General features: G+C 34.4%; 1 protein-coding gene across 4 annotated transcripts in view; it reads left to right on the top strand.

The window, feature by feature from the left end:
• The window catches only part of VPS54 (VPS54 subunit of GARP complex), a 104,348-nt gene that overhangs the window by 40,175 nt on the left and 42,650 nt on the right, over positions 1-21,523 (top strand). For all 4 annotated transcript variants that reach the window (XM_060116704.1, XM_060116706.1, XM_060116703.1 and 1 more), the window contains exons 4-9: positions 1,862-1,940; positions 4,694-4,728; positions 6,800-6,931; positions 10,311-10,696; positions 17,923-18,049; positions 19,008-19,115. In XM_060116704.1, coding sequence (XP_059972687.1) covers positions 1,862-1,940; positions 4,694-4,728; positions 6,800-6,931; positions 10,311-10,696; positions 17,923-18,049; positions 19,008-19,115 — 867 coding nt within the window. The remainder of the gene's footprint in view (positions 1-1,861; positions 1,941-4,693; positions 4,729-6,799; positions 6,932-10,310; positions 10,697-17,922; positions 18,050-19,007; positions 19,116-21,523) is intronic.

The following is a 21,523-nucleotide window of genomic DNA, read 5'->3' as shown; positions in this document are numbered from 1 at the left end:
TTTCCTGATCATGGAAAAGTGGTCTTAAGTAGGATATGTCCTGTGGGACACAGCAACATGCTCCCCTCTGGTTACCAGAGCTATATCCTATAGGGGTAGCCCCTATGTGGGACTGCATGTGCCCTTCTTTGTTGGGGGGTCAACTACTGTGGGCGCACTGGTAGGCATGGCTGGCCTCTGGCCTGATGGCTTTGTGACTGTGCCTCATGCAGTGGCCATGGGCCTTCTGGAGGGTGAGGCTGGGTCCCCATGTGGCTATCTGTTCAGCCTCAGGTGGGTTCAGGACTGGTGCTGGCCTGCTGGTGGGCAGGGCTGGGTTCCCAGTGCTAATAGACTAGAGGGAGGATTCCAAAATGGTGCTCACCAGCACTGGTGTTATTGCAGTGCAACAAACTCCCCAAATGGCTGCTCCCATCATCTCTATTCCCTGGGGAGGTCCCAGTTGCCTCCTGCCTTTTTCAGAGGCTCTCCAACATTGTCCAGTGGGTCTGCCCCAAGCTCCTTTCAAACAACTGCCTCTGGCTCGGACTCAGAGCATGTGAGATTTTGCATGCACCCTTTAAGAGCAGAGACTCTGTTTCCTATAGCTCTCCAGCTCTCCTGAACATAAGATCCACTAGTTTGCAAAGTCACACATGCTGGAGTCTCATCTTCCCAGCACAGGACCCTGGAGTGGGGAGCCTGATGTGGGGCTCAGACCCCTTGCTCCTTGGGGAGGACCTCTATAATTGTGATATTTCTCCCATTTGTGGGTCCCTGACCCAGGCGAGTGGGTCATACCTCTACCCCTCCTACCTGTCTTGCTGTAGTTTCTTCTCTATGTCTTTAGTTGTGAAAAATCTTTTCTGCTATTCTTTAGGTTCTCATTGATAGTTGCTCTGTAAATAGTTATAATTTTGGTGTGTCTGTGGGAGGAGGTGAGTTCAAGGTCTTCCTACTCCACTATCTTGGCCACCTCCACTAATGGTTTTAACTGGTAAATTTTATGTTGTGTATATTTCACCACAAAAAATGGACAAGGGATCTGAACAGGCATTTCACCAAAGAAAAGATACAGATGGCTAGTAAGCATATTAAAAATTGCCCGACATCATATGTCTATAGGGAATTGCAAATTAAAACGAGGTGCCACTACACGTCCTTTAGAAAGACAAAAATCCAAAATGCTGTCAAGACCAAATGCTGGCAAGGATGTGGCTAATAAGAACTCTTATTCATTGTGCATAGGAATGCAGAATAGTACAGCCACTTTGGAGACAGTCCTGTAGTTTCTAATAGAACTGCTATCAGAATTCTACAGGGCTAATACTATTAGCCCAGGGTTTTTTCCTTACCACACTCCACTTTCCCATATGTCCTGTGTATGGTATCTGAAAAGATAACAATGTTGTTAGTGGTCATCTAATCTGAACTCAGAATGGGGTTTCTTTCTGTCTTTCCTTTTTTCTTTTTGGACTCAGAGGAAGTATTAACTACTAATCTGTCTTTCGATCTTGGGTATATAGGTTTAAAATTTTCTTGCTTATTTTAAAAAAGTTATTTTCTTAATTGATTTATGTTATAAAAATAAGGATTTTGTATTTGCTTTCCCACTTCATTCTAAGTTTATGGAGATTTTACTATAATTGTATAAAATGGGATGAGTATAAGTATAAAGACATTCACACATCTCAGTGGTATTTGGTTTATTAAGCATACTTGTTACTTGTATTTAAGTTCAAGAGGCTAGTGATTTCATATTAGAAAAATTTAGAACTTATTTGGTATATTCTGATATTCTGTTTTGTTAAATATTTTAATGCTTTGAATACTCATATTGCCACACAGCATTGATCACATTATTTATTTGTCTTTTTATTAGAGAGAGAAGATTCATGAGAGATGCAAGAAAATTTGTCCTCCTAAAGATACCTTTGACAGGACTCTCTTACATACTCATGGTATGAATATGTGCTATTTGTAGCATAGCATAAATATTAATGGACAAAATCTTAATTTGGGGACCTTGTTGACTATCATATCTAATTTTTATTTCAGTGAAATTTCTATAGCCTGCAATCATAATCTTTTCTAAAAGCTTTAAAGAGAAAAATCATGGATCTGATGGTAGTGTTATCCTTCAGTTCAACAAATAGTTATTTAATATTCAGGTGCCTTGTACTTTGCTTGTTGCCTAAAAATAGATGAATAAGAAATAGTCCCTGTCCTCAAGAAGCTGATGGTCTCCTGAGCAAGGTTAAACAAACCAACATTGTATATCAGGCAGTAAGTTCAGCATGGTAATATTGTAAAGAGTTCCTAACTTAGCTTTATAAAAACTAGAGTTGATGAGGATTGTCTGTGTTTTAAACTAACTATCAAGAAATATTTATGTGCAAAAAGGCATTCCAGGAAAGGGGACAGTTTATGCAAAGCCGTGGAGTCAAGAGAGAAATTAGCATGTTCTGGGACCTGCAAGAGTTCAGTATGCTGGCTCCACTGGGAGCAAGAAATGAGGCTGAAGAAGTAGGTGGAGTCAGATCATGAAGAGCCTTGTATGTCATGCTAAGACATTTTTCTTTTCTAAAAGCAGTATAAAGTTACAAAATATTTTAAACCAGACATGATCAGAGTTATGATTATATATTTCACTGTGAAAGAAGTTGTGGGTAGTAAACTTATAGATGATGATAAAACTGGAGGCAAGAATACAGTAGAAGCCTATTGCAGTAATACAAGCGAGAAATCATGTGTTCCTAATAGCAGTTATAATGAGGATGGAGAGGAAATTAGGTCTTTAAGAGATGCGGCAGAAATGGAGGCACAGGTTTTGGTGGTCAGTCATTTGTTAGAAATGGAGCAAGATGCTTCAAGGATGATTCCCACATTTCTTGCTTGGGCAGCTGGCTAGGTGAGAGAGGTAGTATTGGAGAAGGAAGTTTGGAGGAGATAGAGGCTGGTTTAATTGAAGTTTTGCATAGAAGGAGAGGTCTGGTATGCAACCCAGAGCTCAGGAAAGAGATCTAGGCTGGAGATACAAGTATGATAGACATTATCATAGACAGTATGCTAGACAATAGCATGGTAGTTGAATCCAAGGGCACAGGTGGGATCACCCGGGAGGATGTGAGTAGTAAGGAGAAAAGAACTGATGATAGAACACTAGGAGGCTGTCACATTTAAGAGGGAGTAGAAAATGTACCTGTGAAGGAGACTAAAAAGAAGTAGTCAGAGAGTAGGAGAGTCAACCAAGAGAGAGTTCCACCTTAGAGACGGAAGGTAGTTAGAATTTCAAAGAAGTGCGAATAATTAGCCTACAGTGTCAGAATACTTCAGGGATAGATCAGGTTTGCACTCTGAGAAATCTCTGTAGATTTGGCAATTTGGGAGATCTTAGGGAGAACATTTAGACTGGAGTAGTAGTTACAGAAACTTCAATACTATGTATTAAGGTGTGGGTACAAGAGTAAGAAGTGGAGACTGCCAATATGGATGTGACTTGAAGATTTGAAATGTTAAGGTATTGACTAGAGGGAACAGAATCCCTCTGGTTTGTTTCTACTAGCAGTTGTGCTAGAAGAAGGTTTTTGCATGGCCAGGATTAGATAAGGCAAGAGAGGTATCGCATAATCCTGAGAGTGAGTGCTTCCTTAAATTTTGCACCTGAGGTTCTCCCTTGCCTCAGCCTACTCTAGGCCCTGAGTTTAATCTTCTTCTTCTTCTTCTTCTTCTTCTTTAATGGAAGAGGACTGAGCATGTTTATATGCAGAGAGTAAAGAGCTATTAAAATGTTAAAGATATGGAGAGGCAGGGTAATTGATGTGAGCTCAGAGAAGAGGCAGGAGAGGATGGAGTCCGAGTACAGAAAGCTTAGTTTTGGAAAGGAGGGTGCCTTGTCTGAAATCTGATTGGTGAGACGAAGATAAAGGAGGTTCATTTGCAAGAAGTTTGTAGAGGATACAAACTAAGATGTCTAAGAAGAAAACTACTATGGCATTAAAAATTTTTTTGATCATAGGAAATACTGGATGGGATGGTGGATCTTTTGAACAATAAAAATAGCATTTCTGTAAGACAGCACCAAGCTTTCTGTGTCCATTTAAAAAAGACTTGAATACATTTAGTTGTTTTATTGCTACTAAACAATTGATTAAAATTATTTGAAACATATGTTTTATTCACTGCTTTGCCTACTCCTAGGTATACAGAAGGTGTTTGATATTTGTTGAAGAAAGAAACTTAAATGGTTATTTAATTGTGACCTAGTATAGTATTGAATCTGTCAAAATATATTTTATGGAAATAAAATGAAAACAAGGTTTAAAAAATCTTATTTTCAAAATGTCATGAAGAACCTAGGGGTAAAACGGGAATAAAGACACAGAACTACTTGAGAATGGACTTGAGGATATGGGGAGGGGGAAGGGTAAGCTGTGACAAAGCGAAAGAGAGGCATGGACATATATACACTACCAAACGTAAGGTAGATAGATAGTGGGAAGCAGCCGCAGAGCACAGGGAGATCAGCTCGGTGCTTTGTGACCGCCTGGAGGGGTGGGATGGGGAGGGTGGGAGGGAGGGAGATGCATGAGGGAAGGGATGTGGGAACAGATGTATATGTATGACTGATTCACTTTGTTATAAAGCAGAAACTAATAAAAAAAAAGTTGTTATAAAAAAAAATCTTATTTTCCCTTTTCCTTTTTTAAAATAGATAAATCCAGGACAGATCTGGAGCAAGTACCTAAGGTAATAAAACCTAAAAAATGAGAATACAGCTTTTTAATATTTGATCTTTAATTTTGCCTTGTAAGAAGCTTTCACTGGGCTGTTTTCTGATGCTTTGACCGCTTTGCCTCTTCTGGGACTTTCTTACTTTTCTTCTCTCTCTTTTGCATGATCAATCTCTTCTTTATCACCAAAACCTACAAATACGTTTAAATCTTTTCATTTTAAAATATAATTTTATTCATCTTATTACCCCTCCAAATCATTAGGGATATTTTCTTTGTATGAAGAATTTTGTAGAGATGTGTGATAGATGAGTGTTTTTTTGTTTTTCTTTTTTTTCTGGGGAAGGAGTCCATTGCATTCATCATATTCTCAAAGAGGTCTGTGATAATTGCTCTTTGGGGTGAGAAGAGACAGAAGGATGAAAGACAGAAACAGGAAGGAAAGGGCAGTCATTGTTAAAGTTCTTTGATTCCTACAAAATAAAATGCAAACTCTGTAATTTAAGGCCCTTAATTATGCACTTCCATCACAGGCACACTCTTTTTAACTTTTGCCTACTAATCTTTACACATTCTTTACTTCAGTCAGGCTTTTTTGCTGGCTCCGTGCTTTACTTGCAGTGTTCCTTTAGCCTGGAAGACTTTGCTCTTATCTCCCCATACCTAATCCTTTACAGTTTTTTGCTTAAATGACAACTTTACATGAATACATTTCCTCCAAATGAAGATCATTGGCCCCTTTGCCAAACTGCCATAGCATTTTATCTAGACCTCTGCCTTCCCTTTTAAAGCATTTGTCACTCTTTCCCTTATAAAATATTTATGTATATATTTTATCACATCCCTTGGGCTAAAGATCCTTGAGATTAGGACCTCTGGAATAATTTAGCTTTGTTTCCACCTTAGTGCCTAGCATTAGAGTAAAATCATAGATAGTCAACATTTATTGAATTAATCAATACTTTCAGTTATACTAGAGGGACTAGAAAATATACTCATGTCCCTAGTTGGATTTCCCTATCACATTCATACTAATTTTTGGATATGGGTCATATGAATCAGTGAATATAATAAAATATAACATAGAAATTAATCGATTAAACCATGTTTCAGGCCTTATGCTATGTGCTGGAATAGAAAGATTAATAATCTATAAATCCAGTCTCATAGGAACATATGGTCTGGGGGAGATATACATATTAAGTAAAAATATTTATGAAGTATGAGATAAATAAGTATACATGGTATACTTGTGTTTAGAGATGGGGTTAAATAAATTTTGTGAAGTATGAGATAAATAAAACTCTTAATGCCATTCTAAGAGAGTTTGGTCTGTCAGTCATGGGAATCCATTGAGAGATTTAAAAAGAGAAGTTAATTCAGTTATAATTGCATTTTAAAGATATATAGAGGATAGATTAGGGAAAGACATCAGTAAGTATTCATTTACTATGATCCAGAGATAATGAGGAGCTGCAGAAATACTGTGGAGATAGAGTAGAGAGGAGATTCAAGTGATAATGAGGAAATATTAAGGGTAGTACTTGGTGCCCAAATGGATGTGGTATATAAGGGAAAGGAGCAGTCTCTTCATAAAATTGAATTTGTTTTTTTTTTTAAATTTAGTGTATGTCTAATCTAAAAAAGAAAGTTTGAAAGAATTTTGAGCAAGAGAAAATACAAATATAAGTATAGACATATTGATATTTGACATTTTTAAAAAAACCACTATCAGTGGGAAATAATACAGAAATTTTAGGATAAGTATGATATCTCCCTTTCGTATGTGCCCAGTGGGACTGCATTCGTGAGTTTGACCAAGTAGTAATGGAATGACCATCTCTGTTGGTAAAGGCAAGAAAAACATTTTTCTATATTTCATGAGCATTTTTAGCTTGATGAAACATTATTTATCTATTTTTCTTCTACAGATTTTTGTATAAATAACTCAGCTTGTTATCACTTGCTTTTTCTGTATATGCCTGAGATTCAAGTTAATTATTGTTTAATGGTCTTATGATGTTGGAAGGGATAATGGATGTAAAGAAAATGTTTATCTAATTGAGGGAAATGCATTTTTTTAATAGATTTTTATGAAACCAGATTTTGCCTTGGATGATTCCTTAACTTTTAATTCAGTTTTACCATGGTCTCATTTTAATACTGCTGGTGGAAAAGGAAATCGTGATGCAGCTTCCTCAAAGTTGCTACAAGAAAAGGTAGTTTCTTTTTTACTTTTCCCATGTAGAAAACTATTTTAATTAAGTGGTACTATTTGTGTGAGTTCAGAGTTAGTTATTTAGTAGGCACTAATTCCTTTAATTTCATCTTTATTGTTGCTGATAATTAGAAGCCTTCAGATCTTAACTGATAAAGTAATAGCACTTTGTTTCAATGCAGTACAAGTTGTGCTGTTAAAAAAGGAAATGGTTATTGTTTGAGTGCTTCTTATCTGAAACAGCAGTTGATATCAATCTCAATTGAAAGGATGTATTAGATAACACAAGTAATTGTTTTACATTTATTCCAAACAGTATATTGGCTAATTTTATATTCTTTATGATTTAAAGCACAGAAAATTAACTTTTCCTGAGGTACTATTTTTCCTCGTTTACACACAGTAATGATGATTATTTTGTTTGTTTTTTTGTTTTTGCGGTACGCGGGCCTCTCACTGTTGTGGCCTCTCCTGTTGCGGAGCACAGGCTCCGGACGCGCAGGCTCAGCGGCCATGGCTCACGGGCCCAGCCGCTCTGCGGCATGCAGGATCCTCCAGGACTGGGGCACAAACCCATGTCCCCTGCATCGGCAGGCAGACTCTCAACCACTGCACCACCAGGGAAGCCCATGATGATTATTTTGAAGCAAAAATATCATAGTTAAAAAATGCAGTGTTCCTTTAGCTTTGCAAAGCTTTGCAAAGCATAGCCTTTTGCGTGTTATTAGTCAGCAGTTTTTCAAAATTTTACAGTGTTCTATATTTCAGAAGTCAACATCTTGAAAGCCATTTAAAATATAAAACTTTAAACATAACTCACAGATCAAGAATCTTTTAAAAGTGGAATAGGAAGTAAAGACCTTTGATCTCTGTTCTTTCTTAGCACTCAGTTTAGAGCTTTTCTAAAACTGACTGTGGTTCCTAAACTGAGATGAAAGCATTTCATTTTAGTCTGGCGACAGCTCTTGGCGGTCTGAAAGCTTGCCTCAGATAGACTGTTCAATAAGTTGGGTCCAGTCCTCCTCAGCAACTGAAGAAAGGGCTACTTAGGGAGGAGAGGAGAAAAAATGTGGGGAAAGAATTGTGAGTATTCTGTTTCTCACAGTTGAAAATGAAAATGAATTTTTTTTGGCAGCTTTTTCATCTATAAAGGTTTTCCTTGAGTAAGAATAAATTCACAAATCTTATGAAAACAATGGATATATAGACACAGGCTCACTCCCAGACTACTTTTTCACATTCCAAGTATATCCCCTGGTAGAATAATACCTTAAAAGAGAAAAAAAACAAAAGCCAATAAAAATTTCACCAATCTATACAGATACTTTTAGGAATACTTTAAAAATTGTTCCCTTTATAGAATTTTAATAGGAAATGAATTATGAAAATATTATGCCTTTGAAAAGAATAGATCAATGGAGTATTGATAAATTGCAGAAATCTTTGAAATTCAAATGAAACAATTTTCTCATGCTAAATGTTTAAAGTGACTAAAGTAATGGAATTTTTTTTTTTTGGTAAGTTGCAGAATCAGCTTTATTACATTTACATTTTGTCTCCTCATTCTGCTCTGTTCTTAGAAAAGGAATGGAAGACAGGATTCCAAGACAGGATTCAAACTCACTGTATGATTGACAGCACCCATTTTATCTTGCTAGTTTTAAATAGGGGATGCTACAACCAGGATTAGAGAAATTTTTGTCCTATTGTAGTACTGCTACCCAAAGTGCTGGTCTGTGATGAGATAACGAGTTTGCTCTAGAACATAAATCATTTCACTGCTTCCTTCATTAAGAAAGTCTTTCTATGAAAAAGCAATACTGTGGGCTTAGTGATGAAGTTGATTTAATTTCCAGCAGAGTTCCTCATTTCATCATGGACCTGTTAAACAGTTCACAAACTGGCAGCAGCGTATAAACTTCATTCTGAGTACCCCTGTCCTACAGGAGTTACTTTTTCTCCATTTTCTGAAAATTGAGTCTACTTTAGCTTGTGATGTACCTAAGTACCTTCATCCCCATATTGCTTTTTAGGTAAATAAATGAACAGCTGTTGAAGGTAAAAAGAACAACAGCAAAAGAGTATAAATGCAACAGATTTAAACTATAGAAGAATGTCTTATTTGTAACCTATTATATATTATAATAGATTATTGAAGCAGCTGTATTGAAGATATGCATGATCCTGCATGGTTTTAATGAGACAGGCTTGGTGACCAAATAATCCTCTAATTTTATGAGTCCTAAATGTTGAAAGCCCATTAACCCTTTAACACTACAAATTCTCCTGAGATGTTCAGAGATAATTCTTAAAGTTTGAGCTATAGGTTGAAGAATCTAGAAGTAGAAAAGTGGGAGAGAAATGGAAAAATAATATAGTCAAAAAAGGCATATGCAGTTATGAAGGAAGAAAAGACAACTCAAGTTTTAGAAGTCCATATTTGAAATTAGAAAGCATTCTTAATACATGTTACTCCAGGAATTAATTTTGGTAGTATTACAAATAAGATATATATGAACTAATTGTTTCAGTCAACTGTTTAAGAGGAAAACACATTGGAAATAAATTGAGTTTTACAAATTGATAAAAGAATAATTGTTGAAATGTGAAATTAACAGCCTAAAAAAAAAAGATCCAGGTGAATTCTAGTACTCTGTAATTTGTGGCTGGATCACCAGTCTGTCTTTCATGAATTCTCTAACGTTTTGAGGCAGCATGGTACAGTAGAAAGAACTTCAATTTTTGAGTTAGACAAACCTGGGTTCAAATTTCAGTTTTTCTACTTACTAATCATATGACTTTTTTCAAGTTATTTAATGTTTCTGAGCCTCATTGTCCTCATCTGTAAAATAAAATAATGATAATACCTATGTTCCAAGATTGTTTAAATTAGTAGACGATATATATAAAATACCAGTGCCTGGTACATAGAAAGTCAGTAAATGGTAACTATAATCATCTTTCAGTCAGATAAATGATACATGATATTGGTGATGGCAGTGATGTGTGGAGGTTAAGGAAATCAATCATTCTCTCTCAGATCTTGGAACTTCTAAAACTAGATTATAATCTGAGATGACTGTGGGCTACTTTTACTTTCTAGAAAGTAGTTGGTGTTTGGAGGACAGTAATGGCAGGAGCAGAGGAAGAAGATAAATCACCTTCTATGCTTTTGTCTTACATTTATTAATTTTGGGCTCTACCTTTCATCTCCCTTCTATTTTGTATACCTAGTATCAAGCATCACATAATCAAACAGTTCACACAATGGGATTTAAAATACATGTAGAAATATTGTATCATTTTCAGAAAGTATTTGGATAGTTAATGTATACTTATAACATGCTGTGATTTTTTTTTTCGTTTCCTTTCCTCTTAAGCTGAGCCATTATCTGGATATTGTGGAAGTAAACATTGCTCACCAGATCTCTCTACGTTCAGAAGCATTTTTTCATGCAATGACCTCTCAACACGAATTGCAGGACTACCTCAAGAAAACTTCCCAGGCTGTAAAAATGCTTCGAGATAAAATTGCACAGATTGATAAAGTAATGTGTGAAGGATCACTACACATTTTAAGACTGGCACTTACCAGAAATAATTGTGTTAAAGTATACAATAAACTGAAATTAATGGCCACTGTACACCAGACTCAGCCTACAGTACAGGTGTTGTTATCTACTTCTGAATTTGTCGGAGCATTGGACTTAATAGCAACAACGCAAGAGGTTCTACAGCAGGAACTTCAGGGCATTCACAGCTTCCGGTATGTCCATTAAGTAAGCCATTAGAAATAATGTTAGAAATTTCTAAAGGACAAATTTTAGTGTGTAATGTTAGCTGAAAATGTATGAATGTGTTAGAGTTACAAGGGTATTTTTTTCTTCCAGATTGATCTGTTTAATAATGTTATCATTCTGATATTTTAGTCTTACTAAAACAAACAAAAATCATAAGGACCAATATTTACAGAGACATTTGGATAAAGAAGTAAAATTAAATTTTCTAGTAGATGAAATCAATGAAGGGCCAGTCACAGCTTTGAAAATTATATTTTGAAAATGTTGAAGTAGTTTTGTGTCAAGAAAATAGATAAAGGTGGAAAAAGGAATACTAGTATAGCTGAAATTAAGTTCATTTTAAAAACCATTGAATAAGTTTAAATTAGATAATTATTAAAATTCATTTCTCATTTACAGTCTATCACATTGCAAAAAATTCCACACGATGATGGAAAAGACCCAATTTCTTCTAAGTTTTTATTTTGAAAATACCTTTAAGATTAGGGTTTTAGTTATTTTATGTGAGATCATGTCATATGTTTAATTTACAGATTACACCAATTGTAAGCCATCAAAATTTCATTCAGTTAAGCAGGCTTGCAGTTTCCTTGTTGAAGTTCCTATCTGCTGGGAAACCTTATACTACTGAGTGACTACAAAGAAGTTTTATGGAAGACGTGCTCTGTAACTTAATATATTCTGGAAAGGTTATCTTCAATATAAGTTTATTTTAATTGAATTATAAGTTCTTATTGACTAAGGATATGTAATTGGAATATTTATTTAGAAAGCACTTTTAAAAAGTCCCAATTTTAATTATGCAAATGATGATTGATTCATTTATTCAAGAAATGGTTGTTGATTACATGACAGACACCAGGCAGAATACTGGGAATATAGCCATGAACAAAGCAGAGATGCTTTCTGCTCTGTTTCTACAATTTATTTGGTAGGAGGGAGACAGAAATTACTGGGTAGTTATTATACAGTACAGTACAGTATGATGATGAATGTACAGATTGCTATGGAGCCTAACCTTAGGGGAAGAACCTTATCCAGACTTGGATGTTTACAGAAGAAGCTTGGATCACAAACCTCTTTGAGAATCTGTTGAAAGCTGTGGATGGACCTTCTTTCCATAAAAATATACCTGTACATAAAATTTTGCAATCAGTTTTGGGTGGTTCGTAGTCCTTTGAAGCCTACTTTGGATTTCTCAGCATGGGAACCCAGGGTGACTAAATGATTTTTAGTTTCCCCTTTACCTCTGAAATTTTAAATATTTCTCTTTTTTGAATGTGTATATGGCATATATTTTAAAAATAAATAATACTAATTTTGTCAGTATTTTAGCAAAATGGACTTCTGTAATGACAGAAGCTGTGTTTTTTCTTGTCACCACTATATTATACGAATTTGATGAATATTGGGAGCTGATTCTACAAAGTAGAGTGCTTTATCCTCTGAATAGAGCAATAGAAACAAAGATTAAATGCTTGCCTGCTAAACACAAATTCTGAAACTGTTCTCATTTTTACTCCAAAGGTCATGCAGTTTATTTTATTTCATTTTCCTGACTCATAACTTTATGCCCAATAATACTGATGAAAAGTTTAGTTCTCCAAAGCTATCTGGAAAATATTTAAGAACAGGTTGGATATTTATTCCCAGTAGATTATGATTTATCAGAAGGCAGAATGAAAATTTTATAATCTTGTAATTATCTTGAGCTCAAGAAAGAGTTTACCTTTATTTTCATCCTTACTTTTTTTGTTTGTACCTTAACTCAAAGGACAAAATATTCTTCATAAAAAAGTGTATATGATTTTTAAAAGACTTTCAAATATTCTGATTATCTATGTTTTACTCAAATATCTACTTTTTTTAGAACCTGCACATTTGTAAAGAGTGTTTATTCTTCATATAAAATATAATATATATGAAAATATATTTGAACCTTGATATCTTGCAGGTTTCATATAGAAAAGATTCAGTTACCTTGAAATTCAGGGATATAATGTTGTTATTTGCTGTTTCTTACTGTAAAGGTTTATGTAGAAACTTCAGTTTTCACCACTGTTAATTTTTTTTCTTTATTACTTACTACCACCATTACTCTACTACTATCACCACTACAAAACCTAAGAACATTTTTTGAATACTTTGGTATTCTGTACCAGTGCTAAGAATATTGCATATATTATTTGATTCCCCCTCCCCACTCCAAAAAAACCCTTCTATGAGATAGATAGTTTTATCCCCATTTTAATAGATAAGGAAACTGGAGCATTGAAAATCTTAGATAACTTGCTCCAAGTCATACAGCAAGTTATAAAACAGTAGAGTCAAGATTCAACCCAGATCTCATCAGACCCAAGAGTTATGTATACTTTTTAATATATCTGATTGAGGTTTTGTAAGACCTCAAATAGATCAGTCTGAACATCAGTGCTAATTTTCTAGTGCAATAGATGTTAAACTGTGGGCAACTGAGTTAGAGGTTTGCTGAGCTAGGAATCTACCATAGTAATAGATTTTAGGATAAAAATTAATGAAACTAGTTTTTCTAGTCATACGCCTTCTTCTTCTTCTTCTTCTTCTTTTTGAAAGGAAAGGTGGAAAACATTCAGAGTTAATTATAGGTTCCAGCTTATTATGATTTCATTGATCAGAGGCCACCTTGGGATTCCACTTAAGGGATTTTTATTATTGGAAGTAGTAAAAGGTATTTAACATCTTCTTTGCTCCTATATAATCTCCCATAATTTAGATCTTGAAAACATTATGATATGAAAACATCCACATGGTGTGCTCTGAGGTGAAGCCAAAACAACAGATTTTCTGCTATTTGATGAAACTAATACTACCGTAGGGTTTATTGATATGTAAGTTTCTGTGATAAAAGCAACACAAAGGTCATTATAGTGAACCCACAGCTTAGTAGAAGATCTAACTTCATATACAAATTGAGGCATATTAAAGTAGAAAGTATTAGAATTGCTCCAATTTGTTAAGCTGGATATATGAACCTATGTACTTTTTCAGAAAGTGATTTTTAGTTATTTGTCTGTCATTTCAGCAGATTTCTTTCACCACTGTAAAGTATTATATGTGATTATTAGGATACATACTTTTAAAATGAACTGTTAGCAGATTTATCTATTAAATATTTTTGGTAAGGTTAATAATAATATACAGGCCAGTATAATTGCATCTATTGTTAAAGTAGTCAAAAATATTTTAAAAACAGCAAGGATGAATAGGTGAATTCTATAAAACACTAATTCTAGAATTTTATTTAGGGATTTGCTTAGACAAATCTTTTTATATATGTTATCATATACCTGTGAGTACATAATAAATACTATTTGATGTTAGTATTGAGATATCTGCTCTTCTTTATTATATTTGTCAGACTTTAAAATTACTTAAGATGCGTAAAAATGAAGCTACTCAGTTATTTTTGACAATAGCTGAAGTTAAATAGAACCTCACATTTAAGTTATTAGGCTGAAATGATAGAGTTTTATTACTTTGATGCCCAAACATCAGTAGATACAGTCCTATGGACTTCCTACCATAATTCTTTGTTGGGATTTGCTAAAAGACTATTTGTACCTGAAGGTAACACATACTTGGGTGTTAACCTCTAGTCTGCATTTAAAAGGAATTTTTGATCTTTATAAAAATCAATTAACTGAGAACAAAGCAGTGTTAAACTTATGTGTGGATTCATGTCCTACCCTATTACTGCTTTTTAAAACTTATTGAAAACTGAAACATACACAAAAATAGAGGAAATTATATGAAGAGAGTTATATGAAGCTGGATAAATTGCATATCACCTGTGAGTTATCAACTCATAGCCAACTTGGTTTTCTCTATATGCCTCCCCCTACTCCTGGATTATTTTGAAACAAATCCAAAACATCATTTCATTTCATCCATAAGTATTTCATTATGTATCTCTGAAAGATAAGGATCTTTGAAAACATAACTCAAATATCATTCATAGTTTCAAATAGCTAGTCAATGTTCAGATTTTCCTGTTTCTCTCAAAATTCTTTTCACAGTGTATTGAAATAATAATCCAAGTAATAACAACTGTATATTACAATTGGTTGATATATTTCAAATGTCTTTTGATATATCATTCTCCATTCTTCTCATTTTCTCCCTTTCAAAATATTTATTGAAGAAATTGAATTGTCTTTGTAGTGCTTCTCACAGTCTGGATTTTGCCAACGGCATCCCCATGTTTAGTGTGTTTTCCTTTTGCTTGTATTTTCTATAAACTGGTAGTTAGATTTAAAGCCTTGATCAGATTTAAGTTTTTCTTTTTGGTAAGAGTACCTAATAGGTGTATTTCAGCCAAGAGGCATATATCTGGTTGTCTCTTTTTTCATGAAATTAGCAGCCATTTGATGATCATTGCCTAGATTTATCATCTCATTATGGGTTGCAAATCATGATATTCTAATTCTAAACTTCCTTATTCATTTATTAATGGAATATTTCTATAAAGCCATATTTCTCCATAACAATTATTTGGTAATTCTGAAGGACAGTTCTTACAAGGATAGGCAAGATTAAGTCTAGGTTCTTTTCCTTTATTTTAACAGTTTTTAAAATAATGAAAAATGTAGCATCTTCCAAATGTTTTATAAGCACATGGATTTATATATATTTGAAGTATTAAGTTTTTTTTTTTAATCGATGTTCATATTGTCCTATCTTTTGTAGGAACCTCCTCAAGTCTTTTTGATTCTATGAGTAGTCATTAATGGTTTTCTTCATGTTATGACAGGATATTCATATTATACATTTTCTGCTCCATATTTGTAAACTGCCATTTTTCTAAGGAGCCCTAGTTTCTTTTAGTAGGAAATGGTATTTAGAAATTACAATCTAGGTATCAGAGGTGTTCCTTGCTACTGGATTGGTCATGATCTCTAGGCTTTTTTAGTGGGCAGAGCTAGGAAATAATTTTCCCTCTTTTTCTTAAGGTATATCCCTTGTGGTATGAATGGACAAATTACTATGTTTTAAAGTCACTTGAAGTAATTCTTCTTTGTGTAGATTTGCCTGTACTTTGATACATAGTCAAGTTCATTTGTTTCATTTGCTTTTGATATTCAAGGATTGCTGTTTTTAAATGTAATATTGTTTTACAACTATGTTAAGTAGTTACATAGTTCCAAAGTCAAATCTATAAAACAAAAGATATTCAGAGAAATTTAACTTCTATATTGGTTCTCTTCCTCTGTACCTACTCCTATAAGTCATTTAAAAAAGTTTTAGTTTATGTTTATTTATCCATCTCTCTGTCTGTCCCTCATCTTAGATAAGCATTAGCATACTGTACATACTTTTCTCCACCTTGGGGTTTTTACCTTACAGTATATACCCTGTAGATCATGCTACAGTATGCATTCTCAATGGGGGATATCACCCAAAGGGGGGAAAAGTTTGTTCTTGAAGGGTGAAAAAAATTCTTGGATTTTACAATGGTTTGTGGCCCTCCAAAGGCCACGGTACATAAATGGATTTACAGTATATCTGTGATATTAAAACTTCATGGGGAGTGATTAGGAATAAAAATGTCTGAAAACACTTTTTAGGGGGGCAGTAGTTGAGAAACTGCTCTGTAGCAGTATATAGTATATTAATTGGTCTTCCTCAATTCTTTTAAAAGTGTATAGGGTCTATTATGATATATTTAACTAGCCTTCTATTGGTCAGCATTTGGGTTGTTTCCATTCCTTTGCAATTACCAACAGTGGTGCAATGAATGTATGTTCTTTTGTCATTTACCAGTGTATCTTTGAGATGGATTCTGAGAAGTCAGATTCCTAGGTCAAAGGCTAATTGCCTATGTAATTTTGCAAGACACTGCCAAATTCCTTTTATGGCAGTGTTTTAGTTTGTAAGAGTGGATATGTTATAAATTAGTTTATTGTGAGATGTTGTCACCATTTATGAGAACCTTATTAGACTTCTAATTAGCTGTGAGAAATATAATTTTCATATTGCAAAAAGCAAATTTATGTTATTTCACTTATCAGATTTTTTCTAAAAGTATCACTGCACTACTTACCATATTGTTGTCGTTCATAAAAGAAGAACAATGGATCTGTCTAAAAGGTCACATGCTTTAATTTTTTTTAATGTGCTATATCTGGTCATAGCAAAGACAGTTGCTAACATTAAGGGCTTGTTTTTCAAGTAAATGTAACATAAACTTTTAAAATGTTTTTATAATTAATTATAAGTGTTTACATTTAAGATAAATTTCACTTAAGTTTTGAAATGCCTTGGACCAACTAGATTACCTAGGTTTCTTCAACCCATTGTTTGTATGAAACTATTAGATTATGTGGCAAAAATCCCTTTGGATATGATGGTATTCATCCTTAGTGCCCTTCAGAGCAGGGATTAACTACCTGGGACCACTCTTGTCACTTGGACAGTACTTGCTTTTTCTAGGGAAAAGATTCCAAATCTCTTCAGTAATACTTGCCCTCACCACCCCCACAACTCTACCAAAGTTAGAGTCCTGCTCACTTTAACCCTAGCCAGGATCTGCAGGTACTGAAGAGGTCGACTAAAAAGGAACATCATATTTCATGAGAAGAAGTTCCATGGATAGATTATAGCTCAGTGACTTTAGATCTTCACTCATGTGTTCTAATGACTTTAATGGCCTGAGGGATATTGCACAATAACTCAAACTGATCCTGACAGAGGTTGAGCTGAGTCAGTCTCTCCTATAGTCCTTCAAATATTTATAGGTACCCAGAACAGGGCCTGGTGCATAGTAAGCGCTTGTATTTATTGCATAAATGAATGGCTGGGGAGCTACTGACATTTATATTCAGTAAGTGGTTAATGAGGAAAGGACTTAGAATATCTGGATATTTTGTCTGTGAAAAGCAGACTAAAAAGCAGTCATGAAGTTTTCTAGAACCAGGTTTCCTATAGTATATTTAACTGTTTGGAGGTTAAAGATATACAGAGAAAAATAGAATTTGGGAGATGACGTGAAACTGTCGCAGTTATTTTTGTTAAGTTAAAAGACTCTATTTTACTAAAACATCACCTTGTTGCACAAGTACTGTCAGCTAGAAAAGTTTTGCTGATGGGTTCCCTTGATCGTGGAGTAAATCTGGGTTTTTAATAAATGAGGTAACATTTCCCTCTTCCTTTGTAGGCATTTGGGATCACAGCTTTGTGAATTAGAAAAACTGATAGATAAAATGATGATTGCAGAATTTTCTACTTATTGTCACAGTGACTTAAATAGACCATTGGAAGATGACTGTCAAATTTTAGAAGAGGTATGTCTTTTGAACTATAGAATGAAATTGATGTCATTGTTTAGTGTTATTTCCTAACAGCCTTAGTTTAGAACACATTCTCCTCAGGTTATAGTGAGCAAAATTATCTTCAATATCAAGCCTGTGAGACCTATGAAATCTTTCACTAACTATGTGACTTTAGGAAGCACATAATTGTTTATTATCCTGTGAAATTAGAGAATAAATAATTTTATAGCTTAATTAGAAATGGGAGTTAAAATGAAGTCTTTATATGGCTTACTACCCAAGTTCCAAATATAGGATGAATTAACTTATATCCATGTATATGCATGTATTGGAGTGTGTCTTTTATAAAAAGTGATCATTATTATATGGTAACTTATCAGTCATTCACATTCACTGAGCACCTATTATGAACATGTTTTATGCATATGCATATACAAATATATCATATTTGGTAACTTATCTAATAACTTCTCAATGCTGATTATTGCCAAGAACTTGTAAAGAATCCAAAAAACCCTGATAGCAGCCTAAGTAATTAAAGAGATTTTTGTAAATGTTAGCAGTTAATGCTCCACAAATAATCCAGGTCATCATTCCAGTCTTCTAGACCACTAATTAGAAAGCACCGGGCTCATAGAGTATTTATTGGTCATCAGGGTTTGAGAAGAATACTTTCTAGCTACTTACTGAAACTAGACCAAAATATACTCATATTGTTTTGTCCCCAAACCAGCTTCATTTGATCCAGTATAGTAGGATAGGATTTACCTGTTTTAGAATAACGACTCCAAAAATCTGATGACAAGATTGCTATGGAAAGGGGTTTTTAAGGCTTTTAGAAAATACCAAAAGGAGGATAGAGATTTGAGGGTCAGACAATAAAACCCTTGACGTTGATTATTTCTGCCTCTAAGTGAGATTATTTTGTATTTGAATTTTGACATTGTATACCCTTCTTTTATTTTAACAGGAAAGACTAGTATCTCTTGTATTTGGACTTTTAAAACAAAGAAAACTTAATTTTTTAGAAATATATAGTGAAGAAATGATTATTACAGCAAAGAATATCATTAAACAGGTAATTATACTTTTTTATTTGGTATATTTTGGTCTAGAATCTTTTTTTTTTTTTTTTTTTTTTTTTGCGGTATGTGGGCCTCTCCTGTTGCGGAGCACAGGCTCTGGATGCGCAGGCTCAGCAGCCATGGCTCACAGGCCCAGCTGCTCCGCGGCATGTGGGATCTTCCCGGACTGGGGCATGAACCCGTCTCCTGCATCGGCAGGCGGACTCTCAATGGAATTTTTCATTGGTGCTGTCATACTGTATATATAATTTTGAATTGTATATATATTTCCGTTTGAATCATAACATAAGCATTTGCTCATAAGCCTTCAGATATATCACTTTTAATGGTTGTATAAAATTCCATCAACATTATGTTAGTTAAACCTGTTTAAGCTTTCCTCTGTGTTAAATATTTAGGTCATTTTCATTTCGGTACTATAAAGAACACTGTGACAAACATCTTTGGTATGCTTTGGTATAAAGTCTTGTTTGTTTGGTTTCTTGTAACTGATTCCTGAAGTGGAACTATTGGTCAGAGAGTGAAAAGTATTTTTAAATTGTTTGATACATAGAGCTGAATTGCTTTTTTTCTAAAAAGATTTTACCAATAGTATATACTTTCACCAGCATTTCTTCTTACTCTGATCTCTAAGAAATTATAATTGTAAACTAAAATCTATTTGTTTTTTTTTAGTCTTCCCTGATTTTTTTCCCAAGCTAATTGGTATTTATTACAACACAATTGGCATAAAGTGATAAAGTGGAATTGTCATTTTACATCTGCATTACTTTTAGAAATTAAAAGAAAAAGCTTACCACCTACAATGCTATCAAAGTTTCAGTATTTGTCATCTACTCATTAGAAAGTAGATATACATTTTAAGGTTATTTCAGCTTTAAAGACGTGAAATTCAAGTTGCTGCTATATTTCATGAGATACAATTTTTTTCCATAAGCAGGTTTTTTTTTACATCTTTATTGGAGTACAATTGCTTTACAATGTTGTGTTAGTTTCCGCTGTACAACAAAGTGAATCAGCTATATGTATACACTTCCCTGATTTTTTTTTTTTTTTGCGGTATGCGGGCCTCTCACCGCTGTGGCCTCCCCCGTCGCGGAGCACAGGCTCCGGACGCGCAGGCTCCGGACGCGCAGGCTCAGCGGCCATGGCTCACGGACCCAGCCGCCCCGCGGCATATGGGATCCCCCCAGACCGGGGCACGAACCCGTATCCCCTGCATCGGCAGGCGGACTCCCAACCACTTGCGCCACCAGGGAGGCCCCACTTCCCTGATTTTTGTTTTGACTTTTTCTATTCAGATAAATCTCATTCTCTGAACTTTAGTTTTTCTGTATATGAAAAAGAACAATTTTGAATGAATTTCTTAGGCTTAATTGATCATCATCATTAGGTTGAATGTACATTTCTTAGTTTTTAATGTTCAAATAAAACAAGCAAGAAAAAGGTTACAATCGCCCCATCTTTTACCTTTCAAACATTGACTAAAACACCGTATTTTAAAATTATCACTACCATTTCCAAAAATTGTTGATAACTAGCACTAAATATACATGTATATTATAGCTTAGCAATTCTACTTCTCGGTAATTTACCCAACAGAAATTCATACCTAGGCTCACCAAAGACAGCACAAGCATTCCATGGCAGCATATTTGTAATAAAAAACCAGAAAAACTCAAATTTTATCATCAGTAAAAAAGATAAATAGAATTGTAGCATATTTACATCATTGAATACTATACAGCAATGAGAATGAATAAACTACATGGAATAACATGGATATTCACATACATAAGGTGGAGCCAAAGAAGCCAGACACGGAAGAGTACACATTGTATGATTCCACTTACGTAAAATTCAAACACGGGCAAAATTAATCTGTGGTGTTAGAAATCAGGATAGTAATGTCTTTTGGGAGGAAGTAGTGACCAGGAGGGGAGCAGGAGGGGCTTACTGGTAATATTCAATTTCATAATCTGAGTTCTGGTTAAATAGGTGCACTCCATTTGTAAAAAAATTATTGAGCTATAAACATAATTTGTACAGTTTTCTGTATGTATATTATACTTTTAAGCAGTTTTTAAAAACTGCTGTGTTTTAATTCCTAGACTTCTAAAGTCTGAGCATTTATTTTTTAAAACCTTAAACTGTTGCACGTGTTGCAAGGAAGTGTGACCTCCAAAATGAATTTCTTTTGGAATTTTAGTATGGGGCTATACCATGTCCTAAGTATTATAGTTCTATGGGGGTTTTGTGTGTGTGCGTGGGTGTTTGTTGTGTGTGTATTTGTGTGTGAACAGTTTTAAATAGTAGGAAATTGTGATTAATACAGTTCAAGCATACCCTGGAATAATTATTTAATAGGGTAAAGGTAATGCTGCAGTTTTTTAAACACCTT

This window comes from Mesoplodon densirostris, chromosome 14 (genome assembly GCF_025265405.1).
Source record: "Mesoplodon densirostris isolate mMesDen1 chromosome 14, mMesDen1 primary haplotype, whole genome shotgun sequence".
Classification (NCBI taxonomy): Eukaryota; Metazoa; Chordata; class Mammalia; order Artiodactyla; family Ziphiidae; genus Mesoplodon; species Mesoplodon densirostris.
The sequence above is the reverse complement of the archived record's forward strand: the minus strand, read 5'-3'. Positions and strand labels throughout refer to the sequence as shown.